Source organism: Ctenocephalides felis, unplaced genomic scaffold (assembly GCF_003426905.1).
Source record: "Ctenocephalides felis isolate EL2017-DRISC unplaced genomic scaffold, ASM342690v1 CF-g0.4_SCAFFOLD_03572, whole genome shotgun sequence".
Lineage (NCBI taxonomy): Eukaryota > Metazoa > Arthropoda > Insecta > Siphonaptera > Pulicidae > Ctenocephalides > Ctenocephalides felis.
The window spans coordinates 46,601,194-46,621,202 of NW_020539726.1; the positions used below are offsets into that span (position 1 = coordinate 46,601,194).

Sequence of the window (20,009 nt, forward strand, 5' to 3'; positions counted from 1 at the left end):
ATAATTATGTTATTTTTAAATCTATAAATTTTTGGCCAAAGCCTTAACCCCTTGCCAAATTTCGATGCTCGTCGATTTAATTTTTTGAGATGGCAACAGGTACCCATTTTGGTGGTATCCGTCTGCCAAATTTATCTGGTAAACATATGGTATTGACAAAATGTCACTTGCGTACTCCAATGATGAACCTGAAATAAAATTAATCAGTAATTAATTAATTATCAATTTAAAAAACTAATAAAACTTGAAAAATAAAGAGAAAAGAATAGGGATGAATAAAAAGTGATGGAAAGTGAAAGGAACAGTTATGTAAAATTGCTACTAGAAAATGATCGAATCGCTTGAGTTATACTTCAAAATTTAAATTTTTGTTTTTTACCTCTGGAATGTATTAATTCACTCTTATATTTCGTCTGTTGAACTTGTTCAACGCTCCTTAGAGCAATTCCGGCTAACCTCATTGCATCCGAATTTAAATTGGATTCGAATCCGAATTGGTTGTTTGAATTGCCTTGGTTTTTGTCGAATGTGGCCCAAGTTTGGCCGAGGCCCTTAGGGATATAAAAATCTAGTAAGAAAAAATATTGTTAACTTTGCTCCTTGCAAATTTTGCTAGAATATAATAGACAAAACTTTTTGTTATAACATATAATAAACAAGTACTAAATTCATATTCCTCTCTTCGAGCCCTTTTCATTAATATATCTTATGCAAAATAGTGTTCAAGATTTGCCTACTGACAAGTTGCACATTACACTTTTAAGTTGTGTCAATATTAGTATAAACTTTTAGGTATTACAGTATAAATAGAAACAAATACTAAATTCGTATTGCTCTTTTCGAGCTCTTCAATGATATGCCACATACAAAATGCTGTTTGAGATTTGCCTTCAGGCAAGTTGCTATTTTTAAGCCACAAATTTAGTTAAATAATAGTACTCATTTTTAGATTTGTCACAAAATATAAAACAAAATAAGTACTAAATTTGTATTCCACTTTTTGAGACCTATTAATTGATATATCACATAATAATTGAGATATGCCTATTGGCAAGTTGCTAGTTCAATATTTATATATTTAAATACTAAATTAAATACTAAAAATACTAATACTAACACTAAAAAAAATAGTAAAAAACAAATATTAAATGTTTGTCGCTCGTTTTGAGCCCTTTTCATTGATATGTCACATGCAAAATTTTATTCGAGAATTGCTTAATGGCAAATTGCTATTAATCTCGTGGTGAAAGGATTTTAAAATTTTGACATCTAAATTTTAGAAAATAATTGTAACAAAATGGAAAGTAATTTATTTTTTATATATTTACCTTGATCTTGTTTTTACGTTTGGCCATAAATTGGGCGATGGCCTTTGTTTCTGGTTCAGAAAAAATATTTGGACCGCTGTATGTATCTGAACATCTAAAATGTAACAAAAAATAAATAAATAATTAATACCACGATACATTTTTAGGAATTAACTTATTTTTCTAATCTAATTCTATTTTATTGAATATTTTACCACAAAATTCATCATTGGACTTGAAATTGAACATCAGTTTTTATGAAAATTGATCTTGAAATAATTATTTTATAAAGTTTAAACTTAAGATAAAATAATAAATAATTTAATGATGCAATTAATTTAATACTTATTTTAAATTTTATTTACATACCTATTTGTTCCTTCAACGTTCAACCCAAAATTATGCTCCAAATCGACTCCGATGCATTTTTCCGTCGAAGATTTCTCCGGTGATTGTTTTAACCACGGATAAAAATTCCTTCAAATAAAATAAATATTGACTGAGAATTCTTAAATACAGTCAAATGCTTTATTACCATCCAATTAATTTTTCTAAATTCCAACTGGAACTCTTATCGTCATTTATGTTGTACAAAGATTTGGATTTTGTCCAAAATCTGTCCTTGGAATGTGAATATTCGTAGCCATCAGGATTTACCACCGGCATTATATACCAGTCGCATTTTTCCAACATATCCATGTCTCTTGGAATGCCTGAGAAAGATATTTTTAATAAAAACTAGGTGTAAATGTTAATTTATGAAGGCAAGTTGCATAAACTTTGTAAATAATTGACTTAATCAATTAAATTCTAAAAAAAATCACGAGTGCTTACCATGTCGTCCGAACCTAACTCGACGCTTTTTCATACATTTTCACTTAGGCTGGGATACGCATGGTAAGCGTTATGTAAATATTTGTAGTACAAATGTATTTAATTAGTTTTATGAACAAAATTTGGGTGTGAATGGTAAATATGAACACTACTAACAACTAAATCAAATCTAGAATGAAAAACTCTACTGACAAAAAGTTGACATGACAATTTGCAAAATCAAAATAAAGTCTCATGATATAAAAATATCACTGACCGAATTTAAAATAAACTAGCTGTAAGCAAACACAGATACTTTTTCCCATTTCACTGTCAAACGATTCAGATTGACTGTAAACATAAAATTCGTTTTTATCTTACCATTTTCGACATGACCTTCCACCAAAGACTTTATAAACCACAAGGCAACCGAATTGGAAATCCATTCGTTTCCGTGAATATTGGCCAAGATTAATATTCCAGGTTTTTGCACCTTTTTCTTAGGCCTATAATATTTGCTGGGCATATAACTGTATTTTGTTGGAATTCTTTGCATTCTTAGAATCTGAAAATTGGACAAAATTTGTTAAATATATGTATATTTCACAATATTGTCCGAAAACTTGGCGAATTAAGTACATTGCATTTCAGTAGACATATTTGTGTACTATATACTCAATTTGCAATACTGTAGTTCAAACGGTGAAGTCTAAAGAGCTCTTCAAAAGCGACGCATAGAATATTTTTTCTAAGAAAATTTTATGCCCTTGCTTATAAATCTATCTCTATTTCAAAATTTTGTAAGAAAACTTTTCAAATTAGGTACATAGAATTTTAATACACAAACTCATATAATACATACTCAATTTACAACTCTTTAAATCAAATACTTTGTTTTGAGGAGTTTGTCAAAATCGCAGAAGTAAATGCACAATTGATGCTCTGAGATTAAATTTATATTTTAAGATAATATTTTAAAGTATACCGAGTTGCTGTAGGGTTTGGTGATATTAAACAATATTATAGATTAATTAATTCTGTATAAGTCAGAAGTTACAAGAGATAAAGCAAATTAATGCACCCAAAAAATAAAGTGCTATAGTAAGTTACAAAGCAAGATTTCCATGCACAACGTATGACGAAAATCTTTGACATAGTAAAGTTTGTTTGGAAACTAGTATACTTGTACTTTGGAAACTAGTATACTAACAAGCTCAAATTATTCGTTGCATTTCAATTGCAATTTTAAAATATACCGAGTTGCTCTAGGACTATTTATCCTTAGAAATGTTCGTAGATTAATTAATTTTGACCAAATTTGCCAAATATATGATTTACATTAAACAAATGGTTTTAAAGTTATGGCTTGTATAATAAATTAGTGCATCTTCACTGGTTGCGATTACAACTTTGCTTTTGCCGTTTTTGCAATATAAGTTCCTCAAAATAATGGCGGAAGCAAAGTTGTACACCTAATATTTTTTCAAATGAGTTTTATAATAGACCGCGTTGCTGTAGGGCATATTAATATTAGGCAATTATATATGATTTAATTTCAAAGCATTTTGTAAAATTCATTATTCAAATAAATCTATTGGTTTAGAAGTTAGAGCATATAGAGTAAAAAAAATTTTTTTATTGAAATTTCATTTCATTCTGCGTTTTAAACTTTATAGTTGCTCTAGGGTTGTTAACTGTTACAAAAATTTGTAGATAAGTTAATTTTGTATAAATTTGCCAAATACACCAATTATATTAAACGAATGGTTTCAAAGTTATCACATATATAATTTTATAATTTCATAATTTTGTACACTCACAATTTTGTTGATGTTTCAAAATTATGGATGAAAACTTGCCGAATTAAGTACATAACATTTTAGTAAATAATCCTATATATTACATACTAAATTTGCAACAATATTGTGCAAACGGTGCAGCCTGAAGAGCTCATCAAAACCGACTATATGAATTGTTACAATTTTCTCTAAAAGTGGACTAAACTATTGTTAGTCGCAAAGACTTACATTTCCCATGATTTTTGTTTATAAAATTATTAACATCTCAGAATTTTGTTAGTAAAGATTTATAAATTAATATATATTACAATAAATTAGACATTATATTAAATAACGTACTCAAATTTCAACATTGTGGCGAAAAAAAAGCACCCTATAGAGCTCTTTAAAATATTGTTAATATCTATACTCGTTATGTACTTCATTACTAAATTCTAAGACATTTTTTAGGAACTTTGTTAATAAAATTATTAATATTTAAAAATTTTGTTAGAAAAGATTTATAAATCAAAGTATACCAATAAAATAGACATTCTAATAAATAACATACTCAAATTTCAACCATGTGGTAACAAAAAAACGGCCTGCAGAGCTCTTTATAACAGCATTCTTAAATCTACTCTCTAAATTTGTACTTCATCACTAAATTTGTCATATTTTAAAATTTTGGAAAAACAGCAGCAAAATCAAGTACATAGCATTTTAGTAGACATATTCATATACTACATACATAATTTGTCAGATTCTAGTGCACGCATTTTAGCCTGAAGAGCTCGTCAAAAACGACACTTGGAGAAAACATAAATTTAACAAATTGAATTTTGTGGCAAAAATATTAAATAGTCTTATCTATTAATACTTACACTATCATTGTCTTCATTTATGCTTCTCATATCTCTAAAATATTGATCCCTTTGTCTCTGCAAAATGTCAGTATCGAACACATCGCGTTCGAATTGATCGAAATATTTATTATCATCCTCCATCAATCCCTTTCTATCTTTATCGATATTTTCAGCACTATATCGAATATAATCGTCCAATCTTTCTGTCGCAAAATATCAGAATTCGATTGTTGTATGCTGGTATCGATATTATCGGCAGTATCGATATCGGTGGGGTCAATGTGGCGATTTTCTTTGTTCGAATTTGTTATCGACTTTTGGGAAGCGTGCAGCTTTTGCGCAGGTTTCGATATCTAGAATAAATAACAAATATTTTATTAGATTTATGTGTATATACATATTTACTAGTAATTTATTACTTTGGCTATTAGCAAAGATCTGCCTTCGTAACTTCTTCCAATAGTTTCGACTTTAATCAAACTCGGATATCGAACTGAAAGATATTTTAGATATTTTTCGATGTCTAAATATCTGTGATATCTGTACCAGGTTAAGGGGTGTCCTGAAAATATAAAGTATAAATAAACATTTTTAAAAAATGGTTTAAATATGTTTTTTTAAAGTGAATTTACCTTGCGTGTACATTAAGGACGATTTGTGCCTTTTCGACATTCTTGGATTTTCAGCTTGAAGTGTATGCTAAATGAGACATTTATAAATTAAAATTTTTGCTATAAAATATAAATAAAAATGAACACTTAATTCGTATTCCTCTCTTCGAGCCCTTTTAATTGATATGTCGTATGCAAAATATTGTTCGAGTTTTGCCTACAATTTATATCAAACATTTCTTAATATATATCATTACGTTTATTATTACCTGCATATCTCTAATTTTAATATCGAATTCTACATTTTGATGTTGCAGATGCATTTTGAAGTTGTTCAGCAACTCAGGAGGTACCAGGACGTCTATAATTTTATTTAATTTAGGTCTACCAGTCCACCACTGGATGTTGGTCTCCTGAAGAATAACAAAGATGGTAAGTTTAATTTTTTTATAAAAAAAAATGTTCTACTGACCTGCGAAGCGTCGTACAAATCGAGCATGATTTCGAGAACGTAGAATCCTTTTGGTAAAATCTGCAAAAGTTGATAGCCTTCGTAAGTTTTTCGCTTTTCTTTGGAATTATGAGGTCGATAGCGATTTAATAGAAATTCGTCTCCTGGTAGATTGTTGGAGAATTCGTCTTGGTAATTTGCGGATAACGTGTCTGAAAATAATGTAAAAAAAAACTTTGTCATCCAGTAATTTTTTATTTGTCGTATGAATGCAAAATTTAATTTAATGTATTAAAATAGATAATTAATTTGACCAATTGATTTATCTAAACTTATATTAACAATATTCAATATTTTAACGTAATTTTATCAAGACTTTTTCGTCTCAAATGAAATTTGGGTAATTTCGATACCCGTGGTACCATCTATACTGTCACCTCTATATTAATACTCACTCGAGACATACTCTGATACAGGCTTAAAAATTGTGCTGTACCACGGTTTAGTAGTTGTGTCATCGATCAAATTACTAACAATATTCCCATCATTATTATTATTATTAGTTGCAACAACATTTTGCGTCAACTTATCTCCATTATCCTTTGATTTATCGAAAAACAGTCCGTACAGCCATCTTGGTATCAGCAGGTCGTTGTAAGATGGTGCTAGCAATTTCGAGAAGTCGTAAATGGTGTCGAACCAACCTGGGTAAATGTATTTTTTGTAATTATTGGAAATTATTACGGTTTTGGTGTTTAAAATTGGTTTACCTGGTGCGTTTTCAGTTTCTGCAGTAAATTGGGTATTGTCGTCGTCTTCGTAGTCGCCAAAAAATCCTTCAAAGAGCATTTGTCGCTTATGACTACGCCCAGAAGTACTTCTGGCTTTTCTAGTTTTTGGTACACTTTTGGTCTTAAATTCTGGTTTGCCTGGTTTGCGTGATACTGTTTCATATTTAAATTCTAAATTTCCTTTAGTAAGTGTGTTTTTGCTTTTGGAATCCATCACAGATATTTTGCCCGTTTGGCGTTTCACTAGCGTCAAATTTTGGGTCTCCAAATCACCTATTAAACCCTGTTTTGTTGGATTTTTTACTGCACTGAGTCTTTTCCTAGATTGGGGTATATTTACACCATCTTTCATCTGTGCTTGCGTTAAGTTTTTCTTGGTATTTTCCAAATTTTCTTCTCTAGTCAAAAATGCATCACTAAAGTCAGAAATCACAGTTTCGACCATGCTTTCCATTTGTTCAAAAATATTAGAGTCATCTTGTTCTTCACTACTTTCCGATGATGTTGTTGCCGGCTTAGAACTTGTTGTTGGATTTTGAGGTCTTGGATTTTGTGGTCTTGGATTTTGAGGTCTAGAATTCTGCGGCTTGTTATTAGAACTTTGGTGAGCCCAGTCGTTATTCTGATGGTTCCAATTTTGTGGTCTATTTTGAGGTCTCCGATTATTCTGGAAGTCTTGAATGGACTCGAAATCCGATTCTTGACTGTTGTGGTAATTTATATTGTGGTATTGGTGCTTGTTTGGTTTTTGCTGGTACGGATTGAAACTTGTGCTTAAATTTATGGTGTCAAAGTCTGAACTTGCAGAAGGCCGATGTGTGTTGGAATTGTCATATTTATCGTTTTGGCCATAATTTGGACGCCTCGTGCTGAAATTTGGACGATTTGGTCGTCTTGTGGGTGTATTCGGCTTTTTTAAGGGTGGTTGCTGAAATAAAACGATTGTCGTAAGAAAAATTTTGAACAACTTTGATATGAATATTCGTAATCGTACATTTTTAGGGGACGCAAAGTGTTTTTTTGATACAGACTTTGTGTTCTATGTTTTTATATTTCTTACGAAAGCTTCACTTTTTTTGAGACTTTTTACAATATTTTCAGACATTTACAACATATTCATACCATATACAACATATTCAGACAATTTAATACAATTTTTGCTATTCTTCTCAACCTTATGGGAATGACAAAAACGGATATCCCTTACTGTTACTTCGACACTGCTTTCATATTGACTTTCCGATTCTTGACTGAAGGACTCTTCTCCGCTGACTTGTTCCTCTTCACTTGCATTAACATCGTCATCTTCATCAGAAGAAGTTTCTTCATCACTTTCATCACTTTTAGACAAGTCGTAATTATGGTTCAAATTGTAATAGAAGGGATTGTAGGCCAAAATGTAGGGGCGACGTGTTGTTGTGGTTGTTTGAACATATTGGTTGTCCTAAAAAAATAAAAAAGTACTAGGTGTGAGTGGCATTAGTCTTAAGAAAAATAATAATTTTGTTGTGAAGTATAAATGAAAACTAGTACTAGATTCGTATTGCTCTCTTCGAGCCCTTTTCATTGATATGTCACAAGCAAAATGTTGTCTGGGATTTGCCTACTGGCAAGTTGCTGTTGTGACGTGTGACGTGTCAAATAAAAACAATTATAAATTTGTGATCCTCTTTTCGAATTATATTCGCATGCTAAATGTGCTTAGTTTAGTCACAAATTCAGTTTAATAATAATTCATATTTTGAATTTGTAATGAAGTATTAATGAAAGCAAATACTAAATTCGTATTCTTCTCTTCGAGCCCTTTTCAATGATATGTCACATGCAAAATGTTGTTAGAGATTTGCCTTGAGGCAAGTTGCTGTTGTTTTTTGTTATTAACGCACAAATTGAGTTAAAAATAACGATTTCTATATGTGTTGTAAAATATAAGTTATATTATATGACAATGATTATTATATATGATAGTAGTTCATTTTTGTAAAGAAAGGAAAGACTTTGCATGTAGTAGAGTCCCGTTTTTATTTAAAGCATAAATTTAGGTTATTTGTGTTATCAATGACACAATTTTGTCCCAAAATTTGCTAAATATCAGTTCTATTTTGATTAAGTCGATTATTTACACTTGCTTAAATAACAAATGAAAGGTCGCTCACTTGAGACATACACTGTGTATTTATTAAGCGAATAGAATAGCAACTTGCCGATAGGCAAATCTCGAGCAACATTTCATGTGACATATCATTGAAAAGAGCTCGAAGAGAGGAAAACGATTTTCCTGCTCGTTTTTAATTATATTTTATAATAAAAAAATTAATTTGAGGAATTGTCTTATAAACAAAAATCTAGCAAAATTTACAGCTATGCTATAATTAGGACATAATATTCATTATCTGTATTCTAGTAATATTTATCAAGTTTGTGCAATTTATCTTAAGGCAAATACCACTTACAACTAGTTCACTATTCTTTGTAAATTACCTTGTTTACTTTTGTTCCACCTGCATAAATCCCACTAAAAAGGTTAGTTACTGGATTAACTAAATAATCGGTAATAAATCCACGATTTTCTATTGACGAGTTGCTGTTTTGTTCGTCATTGGTGTACTTTATCGAATACGTAAAGTTTTTTTCAATGTTGGCATTCGATTTAATTATTTGCATCAGCAGAAGTAAATTGGTGCAAAAATATATCAACTTCATCATCGGAAAATTAATTGCCGTGCCTAAAAATATTATAAATAAGTTATAGGTATTTCTGGGTACTTGGTGTGAGTAATTGTTGATATTTTGAAATTTTCCAAGAAAACATATCTATTTTAGTATTTGTTGTTTTAGTAGATGCACTAAGAAGTGACATACTCAAATTCCAGCATGCTAGTATAAATAGTGTAATTTTAAAAAATATTTGAAATAAAAAATGTTATTAATTAGTGTCGTACTATACATTTTGTGTAAATACTAATAATGATAAATTTTAGTGGAAAATTTCAAAATATTAAGAAATACTAGAGTAAATACTCAATTTATGACATTCTAATTTAAAATATTCTGCAGATTGACTATTTTTCAAAATAATACTATTAAAACTGGATTGCTGTAATTTGAGTATGTTACTCTTCGAGACTTCTACTATGACAAAAAGTACTAAAATGGATGAGTTTTCTTGGAAAATTTCAAAATATTAAGATGAACTCGAACAAAGTACTCAAAATATATAGTCCAATTATTTAGAACATCTAGTAGTTTGACTAATTTTTAAAAATACAATAATCATACTAGAATTTTGAAACTGCAGTATGATACTTTCCAATATAAATACTATGATAAAAAATACTGAAATCAATAAGTTTTCTCAGAAAATTTTAAAATATTTAGAAATACTTGAACAATGTACCCTCAAAAACATTGGCACTCGTGATAATTTGCAGTTTAACAAATTATTTATAATTATACTATATGCACTGGAATACTGTAATTTGAGTATGTCACTCTCTAATGCCTATACTGTGTTGGAAAATACTAAAATTGATCATATTTCTTAGAAAATTTTGAAATAATAACAAATTCTTGAACAAACTACTCTAAATACTTTGCACGCACTTTGCAATTAAATAGAGACATACTTTTACAGATTTTGAGTTTGTTATTTTTAGCTTGCATTTATCAACGATAAATATTAAAATTGATTATTTTATGAAATTAATTTCGGCTGGAAAAACCTTAAAATCAAAATTAATGTTTGTTTTAATAGAAATACCTCGGTGTGCGATTTCTACTTGCACTCCACTTTAATTAATTATGATTTGTATATTTAGTAACACTTGCACTTTTATTTTTATTTATTTAAATGTAAAGAAAATATAATTCCTAACATAACTGATTATTATTAATGAACAATTATCTTATTTAATTAACTTATTTTTTAGTGTACCAAATTACGACATTCAACTGTCGAACTTTCCTCAAATACTAATCTCGATATAAAATTGTACTGTTTTATCGTTAAAATCAATTCATGTCGATTTTACAGTTAGAATTTTCTAATATCGTATATGACACAATTATTAATGTTGTTCTAAACAATATATGTCTATATATTTTATACATTTTCATTTTTATTTGTTCCAATAAATGACCCATTACGCTTTTGTGCCATTTTTTACGCATGGCGTCGTTTATTTATAAAATTACAAATTATTGTAATTACAAGTCGATGACATGTAGGAAAATGAATAATTGAAATAAACAGTTAGTTATTTGGTAGTAATGTTCAATAAATTCTAAAGTAAAGGTAAAGTTTCATTTTAACTTATATGTAATTATACTGTACAAACACACGCTTGTATCAAAAAAGCTCGGCCTATTACTTTAAATTTTTTTAAATGAACAGCTTTTCGTAGGCCTCCAATATTTCTTTATAAAGACCTTTGGCATATATGCCAAGGTAAGTTTTATTAGAACCCAAAAATTAACTTTTAATTGCGAAGAAACGATCTAAATGAGTTTTTGCTTCAAAATCGCTTCAGGATTTTTTTGCAAAAACATGGACAAAGAATTTAGCACTTATCTGCTAGTTTTAAAGAAACGGCTCGGCCGATCATCACACAAAACTAGTCAATATATGTACTTATCGAATATTATCAAATAACAATTGATTTTTTTTAAATCGGTGCGGCCGTTCTTAGAGAAATCGTAAGTCAAATTTCGGCACGAACGCATACTTTTTTCATTTTAAGTGTCAAACGATACAGAATGACTTGGAACGTCGAGATAACATAAAATTGTCCTTATCAAATATTGTCAAATATCAATTGATTTGTTTAAAATCGGTTTGGCCTTTCTTTGAGAAAACGTAAACAAAAAGTCAAATTTCGGCACAAACACATACTTTTTTCATTTTAAGTGTCAAACGATACAGAATGACTTGGAACGTCGAGATAACATAAAATTGTCCTTATCGAATATTGTCAAATAGCAATTGATTTTTTTTAAATCGGTTCAACCGTTCTTTGAGAAAACGTAAACAAAAAGTCAAATTTCGGCACAAACACATACTTTTTTCATTTTAAGTGTCAAACGATACAGAATGACTTGGAACGTCGAGATAACATAAAATTGTCCTTATCGAATATTGTCAAATAGCAATTGATTTTTTTTAAATCGGTTCAACCGTTCTTTGAGAAAACGTAAACAAAAAGTCAAATTTTGGCACAAACACATACTTTTTTCAATTTATGTGTCAAACGATACATAATGACTTGGAACGTCGAGATAACATAAAATTAGCATATCGGATTTGTTATAAAATAGACTTTTACTTCAAGAAGTTAAAAGAATATTTTTAAGTACAATTGTCCTTTTTTTTAATCTTTTGTTATACAAATTGCATGGAAGTGCGACAAAATGGCGTTTTATACCAATAAATTGAACAAATTGGTGAAGTTCTAGAAAAATTCAGTCCAATTTGCTGTTTTAATCCAAAACTAAAATTAAACAAAGTAAACTAAATTAAGATCATTATTGGAAAGCAAATGAAAGCATTTTTCCACATCATAATTCAAAATGAACAAATTTCATTCAATTTTGTTAGTCAATTCTGCTGTTGGATGATTATTATTAATGATTTTTTTTTTAAATATTTGAAATGTATTAGATAGAATTTGTTCATTTCCAAAATTAGTATGAAATGTTTATTTGATTTTTTTGCTCAAAAAATATATATATTTACAAATAAATATCTATAATAAATCAACAAATTCAATATTCAAATACATATACATTAAAGTCCATTATTAAATCAGTCCATTAAAGCTGCAAATTTATTTTGAATAGCAGGAAGTTCCGAATCAGAGCTGTCTTCATCGGCATTTTGATCTAAAATACAACACAATAATTAATTTTTATCTAACCGATTTACAAGATCATCATATTAACCTTTGGGTATGGTTTTGGTTTCATCGTTGACCTCATCGTCTTCAGAAAAGTCTTCAAAGTCAATTTCGTCATCAACTTCTGGCTGGTTCGTTCTTGCTTGAATTTTATGTATTTCTGGCAAATCTTTGTGGACTTCCCATTGCCCTGGGTAAATAGATTGTGAATGTTAATTAAGTCTATTACTTGTGAATTGTAAATTCTCCTATTCTATTACCTTTCATTTCTTCATAATGTGGTGGCTTTAGCTTCAAACAAATAACACCGCTTAAACACATCTGCAACAAATTGATACCAGCTCGATGAATATCAGGTCTTGCAGCACGTGCTGTCAGGAATCCTCGTTTAATAGCCCATGCTTCACAAATGTTGTAAGGAGACCATTCCTCGTCTCCATCGGGGTGAATTAAATGCAATAATTTAGGTAAATCTAACCTAAAAAGTTGTTGCTTGACAGTTTGCTATATTCTGATATATACTAAACTATTTTTCTATTATACCTTTCTGCAACAAATCTCAAAGTGCTAAACGTTTCACGCAATTGAGAAATCGGATATGACCCCATAAGCACCTGAATGTATCGTGGAACCAACGAAGGGAACACTAAACCTGGACAATCGCAAAGTCTGACAGTATCTGTCAGAAAAATTGTTTGAAAATGTTTAGTGTGCCCCGGAGTCTTTGAGACACTCACTACCTAAAACAAAATTATGCAATTACAAGTGTAAATAGGTGATATATTATTATTATTTACCTTTTTGCCCATCAATGCATTCATCAAAGATGATTTTCCAACATTCGGTTGACCGATACAGCCTATAGTTAAAATACCATTCTTGTACAGCTCATGCTCAACAAAAGCAGTGTCTTGGGTCTGTTGATTTATCACCGTTTCTATTTCTAGCTCTTCGGAGTTGCTTGAAGAATTCTTTTCTTCTTTAATTTTTTGTTCCCAACTTGATAAATCGACAGCATCTTTAACAATTGTTTTGCAAGCTGCCAACAAGCACTCAGCACCTTCTGTCGACATTTGGGGCCTGCCTTTGAGCTTACGGGATTTCAAACCTGAACGATGATGAAGAATTTATAATATACAAATCAATATTGATTGGTTTTGGGGGTACGCACCAGTTTTTTTAGCTGAACCTCTGACAACATTATAACCCGGATAAGACGTAAACAGCAATATATGCATTTCAGGGTACTTGTCTTTGAAATGGTTGTACCATGCGCAAACTAACGGAGCAGGGACCAAATCTACTTTGTTCAGTATAAATATCATTTGCTTTTTTAGCTCCTTTGTTACATATTCATATAAATATGGAGGAAACATCAGTGACTAGAATAAAACCGTATTAACATATTTAATCCAAAGTTTATGAATGAATTCATGTGCACTTACGGGATATCTGATATCAGTAATTGTTAATATAATATCAGACATTTCTAGCACTCTCCAAAGTTGACGCCAAGTTTCCAAGTTTAATTCAAAGTAACTTAAATTTTCATGGCTCTTTTCCAACTCGGTAACATACTCCTGAAATGAATCATCAATTTTAAGCAAATGATATAGAATTAAAATTTGCCGACAATGAAGTTGCAATATCTACTGTGAAATATCTGTGTTCACTTTTCTGTATTTCTTCTAAGCTCATATTGTAGTTCCAAGGTGGTCTTTTAGGAAAATCCAAGTTCTTAAAATAATCGTGTTCTTCGATTTCCAAAGCTTTATGATCTCTTATTTCCAGAGCAGCTCTTCCGAAATTCTTTTTGCTTCTTTAACTCAGCATCAGACTCTTGTTGAACTTCAACGCATATCTGCTTGTGTTTCTGTTATTTTGAGAAGCGTGGAAATCAATTTTTTGACAATTTGAATCATCCTCGCTTTGGCTTTGTGTTGTTTTCAGTAGAACAGAAGATTTTGAGGCTAAATTGGTAAAAAATGTTGTTAATATGTTCTAGAATCGAGGGTAAAATATGTTCATATACTTTGGCCTTGTCGTTTCATTTGTAGTTGCAATTTTTTAGCTTTGCCGCTAAATGGTACTTTTCTTCTACCTTGAGGCATTTTAAAACGTAATATAATTTGGAAACAATTATATTTAACTCAACGCTTGCTTGCAGTAACACGTAGTAACTAGATTGTTAATACGTATCATTTAATATAAGTCCTGTAAAGCTTTTACGAAAAATGTATCTTCTATTATATTTATATTTTACATTTTTTTAGGTTAGTTATTTGACATATTTGTGTACCATATTTGTGTCAAAACTGTTCTCTCAGGTTACAAATAGAATAAATAATTAATGTACATGTTATTTAGCATATGTCACGTTTAAATGCATACATAATGTTAGGTATATATACATGTATAATAGAACATGAATCAAAATTTAATTTCATCTTTAATGTTATAATTTTCCAAGTACACAATTTTTTTTTTTTTATTTTTCTATAATTACAATCTGTCTACATAGATAGACATTGAGTAATTAATTTGACAAATAACATACACAGATTCCCAGAGATTCACTTTATATTAATGTACTAAATTATGACTTAATTAAAATTAGGTATATGTATCCATATAATCACTATGATCTTTCTAAAAGATATTCAAATTCTTTTAACACTGAATTTATTTGTTTATTTTCTTCAAAATCCAAATGTAAATAAACAATGACAGGTTATCTGTGATTTTGCCAACACTAGCGCTATCAATTGCCTAATACCCAAAACTATTTATTGATAAGATAACAACCAAAACAAACACTATGACAAAAATATAAGATTTGAATTTGAATTTGATTTTGAATATGTTGGTAACGACATAAGCGAGTATAGCTATTAACGGGTAACGATTTATATTGTTTTGGCGCCTTTTTGCCCCCATAAAAGCTTGCGCAGAAACCATGTTAACTCATTTTGTGTTGGGACCTCGTGGTGATACTACACTGAATGGTAAGTCAATTATAATAATTAATATTATTCCAAAACTTTTTCAAGTAGTTTTTTGAATATATGATTTATGCATAGTGTTTGCTTGTGTTTTGATATTTTTAATTTTATTTAGTGAATTATAAATAAAAAAATGGAAACTGTTCATTATTTATATAAATCGATTTATGTTATTTTTTCTATTTCCAAATAATTTTTGCCAAAGAGTTGATGTAATGGTTTTGAAATAACACTTCGGCCAAAATTATATTAAAATATAGAAAATAGTGTAAATCCAATAATATAAATAAAAACGGTTTTCATTTTTTTTTTTAATTATATATCAATAAAAATAAAATAATCAATGAAAGCGCAAGTACATATATATATATATATATATATATATATATATATATATATCTAATGTATATTGTATATATTTTATATTATATAAATATAAATAATTCCAACTGTAGAGTTTAGGTATGATTTTATGACATAAAATTCAATTTTATATAATTTATTTGAATATACATTTTGATTTAAATATTGAATTATTAAATTAAAAATAGAAATAAGAACTAATGCAGTATATGTATAAATTTAAGTCTTATAACATTAAACTATGAATATTGCATAATAATTGTACAAAATCATTTTAATTGAAAATGGCTAATATATTTGACTACAAAGTCAATAATAATGAAAAAAAGATTAGAATTAGAAAACTATTACAACATTAAAATTTATATTTGAACTTATGTCGGAATTATTTGCAATTGACTTGTTATAATTATTTAATGTAGTTGCTTAATCAATTTTTAATGTAGTTCGTTTCTTTTCAGATTTTCTACAGTGCCACCAGTGCTATGTGCAGTGATAATAACTTCGGAGCCTCATTGTGCATTAAACTTTTTTTGATATTAATTGTAACTTAGTTTATTTGATATAGTTATAAAAGTAATTTTTCATTTACCATTTTGCGTTATTTCGAGTACATGGTACACACTTTTTTTTTAATTTTCGAAAAACGAACGAACGTATTATGATGAAAATTGCGCGTTTGAAGCTACGTTCCTGCCGCCTACCCCCCACGGCAGGTCCAAGTAGTCGGGTTTCACATTTAAATTTAATTTAATTGATTAATTTTTGTTTTATATGCCTGAGTGTATGGGCCCCTGCGTTGTTTTTCCCAGAAGCACCGCAACCCCATGCACTTAATTTAATAATTAATATTATTTGTGCTATTATTTTTATAATTATTATTAAATTTAATCTTTTATTGGTTTGCTAAGTGGCCCATGGAAAGAAGTAACTTTTTTATAGATTTATAACATTCAGTTATATTTTTTTAAAAAGTTAATTTGATTACTTTTCGTGTCGTAATGTAATGAACACAATTTCATGAATTAACTTTACTTTTACTGGTCGCACAATGAGTCTCCTGGTAGAGGAATGCTGAATTTATAAGTAGTTAAACTTGGCAATGTTCGTGAAATGGTACGAAACTCTGAGCTATATACAAATCTTTTTAATCTTGATAGAATTAAATAAAATTTTAATTTTAGGTTGAACACAGAAGTTACCGGAGGAATAGATCCTGAAAACACTATTACTATTACTAGAACGGAAGAATGTTTACCAGGACGTTGGTGGTAACCAGTGTACAAGAGTAGGATGGACCACTTTGCAACCAGGAGCGCACACGACCAGGAGAACGTTTGTTATATTCAGATAAGTTTGTTACTTACTAAGATAAATCACTTTACTAAGTAGGATGGACCACTTTATCACCAGAAGCGCCAGGAGAACGTTATGTTAAGATGAGTATCTTACTTGCTAAGATAGATCAGAAGATATTAGTTTTTTGCGATCATTTTCTATATTATTTTGTTATATTAAGATGGTATCTATCCTACTTGCTAAGATAGATAAGACGATATTAGTTTTTTGCAATCATATTCTATATTATTTCATCGGGGCCCCATTTACGTTGTTCATTCTTTATATTTGATTCGTGAACGGATTTATATACATATTATAAATAAGATATATCTTGGGCAAAATCGTGTCATATACAGTGCCAGACAGTGTTGTGTACAGTGCTATATCATGATATATACAGTGCAAAACCTTAATATTCACAATTCAAGATCAAGATATAGTTCAAGATCAAGATACATACAGTGAAACATCAAGATCAAGATCCATACGAGATGAAGATACATACAAGATTAGAACCAACCAGAAAATTGCCTACAAAATTGGAAGACGTACACATGGATATATTATTAAGTTAAAATTAGGCTAGAATACATTAGGCTGGTAGTTCACTATTTTTTATTTTAAAAATGGGTGGGGAAGACGGCGAGGACCTTCCAGTTCGCATAGATTTTGCGTTTTTTCACAATTATTTAAAATTAATTCATATAACAATACTTAATACACAAATTTATGAACTTTATAAGTGCACTCCTCTATAAGCTTCATAGTGCTGGGAACCTATGAAGTTAAAGTATTTACATGGTGGATCTTAGGGGGGTACATCATGTAAATACTTTTTTTTTTTTTTTTTTTTTTCTTAATTACAAATTACCACAGTACATTACAATTTTACATTTAATTTCTAACAGGTTCTTGCATCGTCTACGGTTTTTTTCTAAAGAAGATCTTCATATACATTTAATCATCTCGTGGGGTATTTTTCATGTTATATTCCTATCATTTAAGTTAGGCTTAGTAAATTAGCTTACTTAATTAATTTAAGTTATTTTGTAAGTGGACTAGGGCTGTACTCAATTTGTACGGCGACACCACATTAAAAAAAGCGCGCCTGGCAACTATACCTCCTGGGTGGTGTGGAAAATAGTTGCATCTTATTGTTAGCTATAAGTATAATAATTATCAATTTAATTATTTTATTAATTATATTTAATTAATATATAAATGTGTAATGAAAATCTTTGTTTTTCAATCTGAAAATCTTCAAATTTTTTCAGGTAAAATTATTATTTAATAAATAATTTAAATTTTTTCTAAACTATATTACGTTTTGAACAAATGTATGGTTTGGATAATATCATTATTATGGATTATACTATTATGTCCAATTGTATTTTTTCCCTCATTTTTTATTTTGAATTTTTATTTTACTAATATAGAACTAACCTGATTTTTAGTACTTGTAACATATGTTACTATTACTAATAGGAATATTATAATTGGACATAATATTATAATCCATAATAATATGATATTATCGATTTTGCAATATTTTGTCATAAAATATTGGTTCGATACCATAAAAATATCAGCGTTCCATTGCTGCATATTGCTTCATCACATAATTATTGAATAGTTACTGATGATTTAATTATTTAAATGCAAATTTAAATTGAAACTTATTCAAAAGTTAGTTTAATAATTTGCTTGTTTTCTTATGCTGAGATTAGTCCTAAGAAAAAGTTATTTGCCATAGTAACCGGTATGCCAAAATAAATGATAGAGTATATTCTGAACCTTTTTAATTAATCTAATCTTGTAAAAATTTAATTATTGAGAATGCACTTTAGTATGAATTTATAAAATGTGTTAATGGTTGTTTACAAATTTCAAATTTTTAATACATATTTATATTTATAAATAGCTTGTTTTTAATAAATAAATTTATTCACCTTACATTGATTGTCTATTACAAAATTAATGATACTCTTAAGCTATATGTTATTTACAATTTCAAGATACAATAATGAGAATCCTAAATTTTAATTTCTCGTTTACTATGGATATTTATTTAGAATTTTTTTTACCCATAGAATATAGGAATAAATATCTTGAACTAGAATTTACTTCGATTTTTTTTAATTTATTATCCTTAGCTTTCAATTTTATTACATCTTAATTTTTTAATAAGTTTTTTTTACAGGATTGTATATCAAGCAAATGTTTAAAAAATATCAATCTATGAAAGACGTCAGTATAATTTTATCATCTAAATTATTTCTAATATAGCAAATTAATTCAAAATGTTCTAAAGTAGTAAAACTTTCAATTCTGTTTTTTTTTGTTATTTATATTTATTAAAACAGCATTTTGATTTTACTTATTTTGTTAAAAATAGGAATAGAAATCTTACGTAATTTTTCTTTTTTTTGTAGGTCATTTTACAGACAATATTATCTAGTTAATGAGATTTTTTTTAAATGTCATCCACGTAGATGGCCGAAATTACTGCAGCAGTGAAGGACCTTTTTGTCGCGTCGTTGGAGATCGACTATAACTTAAAAAATATTTAATTTTTTTCTTCAAAAATTTACTATGTATTCTTAAAACATGTGTAAATATATTCCTGAAATTTGAAATGATTGATAAAGTATTTTTTTAATATAAATTCCCAAAAATCACCTTTTTTAGGCGGTTACACTAGTTGTGCCCATTAAAAATGTAAAGTTTAGCCGTTTTCGAGTTTTAGCGGATTATTTCATCTAGAGCTCCACTTATATATAAGATATATATATATA

At 28.8% G+C, this 20,009-nt stretch overlaps 2 protein-coding genes across 2 annotated transcripts; both read right to left on the reverse strand.

The window, feature by feature from the left end:
• Positions 1-21: 21 nt before the first annotated feature.
• Positions 22-4,905, reverse strand: LOC113388609 (zinc carboxypeptidase-like). Its single transcript, XM_026625972.1, has 7 exons — positions 4,783-4,905; positions 2,502-2,685; positions 1,843-2,020; positions 1,677-1,784; positions 1,329-1,422; positions 380-551; positions 22-188 (listed from the first exon to the last, which is right to left on the reverse strand). Exons 1-7 carry the CDS (start codon positions 4,903-4,905, stop codon positions 22-24), a joined length of 1,026 nt encoding a protein of 341 aa, XP_026481757.1.
• A 7,512-nt stretch (positions 4,906-12,417) lies between these two features.
• Positions 12,418-14,834, reverse strand: LOC113388610 (guanine nucleotide-binding protein-like 1). Its single transcript, XM_026625973.1, has 11 exons — positions 14,811-14,834; positions 14,541-14,732; positions 14,347-14,478; positions 14,162-14,304; positions 13,954-14,088; positions 13,680-13,890; positions 13,306-13,616; positions 13,052-13,248; positions 12,769-12,986; positions 12,555-12,698; positions 12,418-12,494 (listed from the first exon to the last, which is right to left on the reverse strand). The coding sequence occupies exons 2-11, from the start codon at positions 14,617-14,619 to the stop codon at positions 12,418-12,420; spliced, it is 1,647 nt and encodes a 548-aa protein (XP_026481758.1). The 5' UTR covers positions 14,620-14,732; positions 14,811-14,834.
• Between the last annotated feature and the right edge of the window lie 5,175 nt (positions 14,835-20,009).